The 4801-nt window shown below is 39.1% G+C and overlaps 1 protein-coding gene across 2 annotated transcripts in view; it reads left to right on the plus strand.

The window, feature by feature from the left end:
- The window catches only part of wdr35 (WD repeat domain 35), a 55444-nt gene extending 50778 nt beyond the window's left edge, over positions 1–4666 (plus strand). For both annotated transcript variants that reach the window (XM_055635402.1, XM_055635403.1), the window contains 2 exons: positions 2530–2770; positions 4265–4666. In XM_055635402.1, the coding sequence (XP_055491377.1) occupies positions 2530–2770; positions 4265–4415 (392 nt within the window). In that variant the 3' untranslated portion in view covers positions 4416–4666. The remainder of the gene's footprint in view (positions 1–2529; positions 2771–4264) is intronic.
- The last annotated feature ends 135 nt before the right edge of the window (positions 4667–4801 follow it).

Genomic DNA, 4801 nt, shown 5'->3' on the forward strand with positions numbered 1-4801 from the left:
ATCGGAAGAGGTTTGGATTTATTGTTATAATTACTGTGCTTATAAACTTTCCCTGATCAATAAGTAGCGCTTTCAGCATTGGATTTCATTTTGGGCATTTCAAGCTTGTGATTTTTTTTTTTATTGCTTCAATTACTTTCAACCTACCCAATTTTATCCTCATGTTGATGCCATTTTTATTGAATCTTGCCACTTAGCCATGTGGGGTCACTGAGATTAGCAGGAGATATGATTAGTTTAGTTTAAAGATACAGCGTGGAAACAAACCCTGGAGCCCACCAGGTCTAGGCCAACCAACGATTACCCATATACTAGTACTATCCTACACACTAGGGACAATTTACAGAAGCCAATTAACCTACAAACCTGCACATCTTTTGAATGTGGGAGGAAACCGGAGCACCCAGAGAAAACCCCCGTGGTCACAGGGATAACTTGCAAACTCCACACAGACAGCACCTGTGATCAGGATTGAACCTGGATCTCTGATGCTGTAAGGCAGCAGCTCTACTGCTGTGCCGCCCTAAAGCTGATCTAAAGCTTGATCAAAAAAGGTTTGTTTTAGGAGAATCTCAAAGGTGAATGAACAGGTTTATGGTAACAACTCCAAAGCTTAAGGCAATCTTAATTTAATTTATGTCCCAGGATAAAGGCTTGAATGTGTAGAGCAGTTTTGTCTTTGCAACATTTGTCTGGGCCAAGTCAAACACCATGGCCCATCTTTTCTCTAAATCTGCGTACTATTCCAGTATGTTTCTGAAAAAAATCTCTTTGCCAGCTCCACTCAACCTTCAACAAGATGAAATAAATTATGGAATGTCATTAAGATTAAGGCCATCTGTTCAGCTGTCTCTTCTATTTCATTTTGAATTCATTTGGGAAAATTTGACCTGGTGGGTTTCATTTCACGTCAAGTCATAGAGCAGAATGTGTTTTTCACTGTCATTCTCACCTCGTATCCTAACTCGGTTCACCCAACTTTTCTTTCATTATATTAATTAATATGATTAACAAGATTCTACAAATGGTCCATTTTATTCTCTTCCCCATCTCCAGCTCCTCAGACTTGCACCCTCAATCCTCCCACACATCAGTCTCATCTGCAAATTTCAGTCTGTCATCAGACCCAATCACATAATTCCCTTGTCGGATGCTCCATTCCTTTTCCTTAACCAGACTGTTGCCGGCTTTGCTGCACTTTTTGATCCTGCAATGATCTTTCATTCTGCATTTCAGCAACGCTATCTGCATTTACTTCTGAAATATTATTTATTATTTCATCAGCCCAACATGGCCTCTGTTAACTTGAACAAGTCATCAACCTGAAATAATAACTCTCTTTTTCCCCTCTGTAGATGTTACCTGACATGTTGATTATCTCACATATTTATGTTTTTTTCTTAAATATCTCGAGGAAGATTCAAAATAAAGGTTCATTTCTAAAATATGTGAGGAAATGTGAGAATAGCAGATTGATAGAAGCAATTAGAAGAATCTGCTGTGGATTTGGAAATAATTCTACAACTAAAATTAGAAATTCTGGTTTTGTTATACAAATAAGCTTTTGTATATAATATTTTGTTAAGGCAAAAGGTTGCAGAACAATAACTTTAAATTGCTCTCATTTATTTCCTGATTACAGTCTTAATCTGAGTGTTGAGTAAACTGTGGGTTTATGATTAAGGCAAGTCAAGGCAGATTTACTTCTGGTTGAAAACTGGGTCAAGTGATTTCCCTAAGGATCGGGAAAGGGACATATTTTATGTTCAGATTTATACATAATATGAAGAAGATGGTGATGTATGAAAGGATGTGAACTTTTTTTAAATCTTGTGGTTAGCTCCAGTTTATACATTTGTGTCTCGATGTGAAAGAAGTATTTGCAGAATAAATTATGTGTTCTGTTAGCACTATACATTTCCTGCTTTGAGTACCTTCTACAGTACTGTCATGCTGTTAATATTGTGCCTTTCCACCTCAGTGGAATGTCAAATGGATTTTTTTATCAATTGTCCTATTTTACTCTGGTAAACCATCATGGAGACACCGATTTATTTTGTTAAGCAGTCTGCTGCATTTTTGGCCACTACAGATCCAAACGGAACATCCAAGTGAATAAGTGGCAGGTACCATAACTAAAAACGGCTGGAACTAAGAAATAAATGTTTGCTTGAGGTTTTATGTGCATGACATTTGTTTTCTTTACTGTAGAGCACAGCTTTGAACATTGAACATCTAAATGTATGTCAATCAGGAATGCTTTCTCAGAACTCATTTATATTAAAATTAAAGGAAAAATTGCATTCCTTTTACTTCCTAATTTCCTGACCTATCGACGAGAGATTGGATCCTGTGGAAAATCTGACTAGCATTAATAGCAAAATTGGTGTAATACAACATCAATAAACATACATATCCTATTTTTCTGTTGTAAATTATCCCATGAAAAAAAACAGATTTTAATTTTCTTTCCTTGTAATGAATAGGTTGGCATGAAACCAAATGTAATCTAATTTTGTAAATTTGCAGCACTTCATTTGCGGGACTATGAAGACATAATCCCATCGGTGGAAATTTATTCTTTACTAGCACTGTCTGCTTGTGCTAATCGGGCCTTTGGGACATGTTCCAAAGCTTTTATCAAGCTTGAATCTTTAGACATGTTGACATCAGAACAGAGACAGCAGTATGAGGATTTGGCCCTTGAGATCTTCATCAAGCACAGCCCGAAAGATGGCAAGAAATCTGATTTTGACAGTATCCCTGAAGGGTGAGTACAAAACATTTGTTAGAAAAATATTGCAGGAACATTTTGATTCTGCTTATAAGTATAATTTAGATTCCTTATTAATAAAAAATAGAAACGAAAACAGTAGAGGGAAAGATAACTGAGTAAATTGAAGGATGGCCAGAAAGATACAAATATTTTAAAAGGTGCAAACCATTGCTACAATTCTACTGAAATGTTTTTGATTATTTGTAATGATAATAAATCATCAGTGAAAGTCAGCATGACTGTGAAATTAATGTTTAATGGAAGGGGAGCTTAATTGCCATGGAAGAGGCTTCAAAAAAGTGCAGCTTGGTAATTTAGTTTAGAGATACAGCATGGAAACAGGCCTTTTGGCCAACCATGCCAACCAGCAATCCCTGTTGCCTAGCACTATCCTACACATTAGGGACAATTTACAATTTTTACTTAAGCCAATTAATTGACAACCCTGTACATCATTGTAATGTGGGAGGAAACTGGAGCACCCAGAGAAAACCCACGTGGCCAGGGGGAGAACATACAAACTCTGTACAGACAGCACCCATAGTTGGGATCAAAACTGGGTCTCTGCCGCTGCAAGGCAACAACTACTGCTGCCCCACCATGCTGCCCTAGTTGCTGCGGAAGAGGTGAGGCAAAGAGACATCTCAATCGCAATAATACTTTATTAGCCAAGTCTGTTTTGCAACATACGAGGAATTTCATTTGCCAAGTCATACAAATAAAAAACAACAGAACACACAAAATACATTAACATAAACGTCCACCACAGTGACTCCTCCACATTCCTCACTGTGCTGGATGGCGATAAAAAGTTAAAATCTCTTCCCTTCTATGCTCTCCCATGGTCAGGGGCCTTGAGCCCTCCGTTGATGGGACGCTCTTGACTCCCGTAGTCGGTGGTCGGGCCCTCTACTTTGGGGTGCTCAAGTCCTGCATCGGAGGGATGTCAGCTCCTAGCGATCGGAACCCGCGTCGGGGCTGGTCGAGCCTCTGCATCGTTGGAGCTTCCCGACTCGGCTTCTCCCAAGACTGCGAGCTCTTGATGATAAGTCTGCAGGCCGTGGTTGGAGCGATCCCAGGCAAGGGATCAACTCCGATGTTAAGTCCACGCCCCAAGGTGGGGCTCAAGTCAGTCCAAGGAGTCCTCCAGCTCCATCGATGGTAGGCCACAGGGTGACTGGAGATGCGATCCGGAAAACAATCGCATCTCCGGCAAGGTAAGAAACTGAAAAAAAGTTTCCCCCTCCCCCCACATAAAACTGGAGAACATTTACACAAACTTTTAAGACAATAAAAAATGTTAAAAAGACTAAAAAAGACAGACTGTTGATGGGGTTGCCACTCGTATGGCGCCCCTGGTCGTTCTATACCTTTCTTCAAACTTACGTCCATATAATACATAGTGGACTATGTATTACTACAACCATTGGACAGCATTTGATTAAAACTTATTTTTAATGAAAATGTCAATCATTCTTTCTTTCACAGAGGAGAAGGAAAACTTCCGACGTGTATTGTGACAGGACGGCCAATTGCAGATTACCAGTTCTGGATGTGTGGCGTCTGTAAACATTGTGCTCATGAACAGGATATCAGTAACCACAATTTCTGTCCCCTATGTCATAACCCTGTGGGGTAAATTGGCAGAGGCTAACCAATTTTAGCCTTATTTCTCCACTGAACAGTAGTTAAAATGCCTGATGTATAATCACTGATATTTCCAGTGAATTTATCTGTCTCCATCTCTTACTGAAAATGTATTTTTTTCCAATGCATCTCATGGAAGCAGCGGTACAGAGAAATGTAATTTATTATATCTTAAAAAGTGTTGTTATAACAATTTGATAGAAGGCAAATTATTTAAACCTTAATTAAAAAAGGTGTGCACAAGTGAATTGCAGTTTCATTATTTCCAAGTAGAAGTAACAGCCGTATTTTAACCTTTCCCACTAACCCCTCATAGATACACAAACATACCCTACTTCCTCCCCACTGTTCCCCTCCCCCCGACTTCGCCACACCCAC

The sequence above is a fragment of the Leucoraja erinacea genome, chromosome 5 (assembly GCF_028641065.1).
Source record: "Leucoraja erinacea ecotype New England chromosome 5, Leri_hhj_1, whole genome shotgun sequence".
Taxonomy (NCBI): domain Eukaryota; kingdom Metazoa; phylum Chordata; class Chondrichthyes; order Rajiformes; family Rajidae; genus Leucoraja; species Leucoraja erinaceus.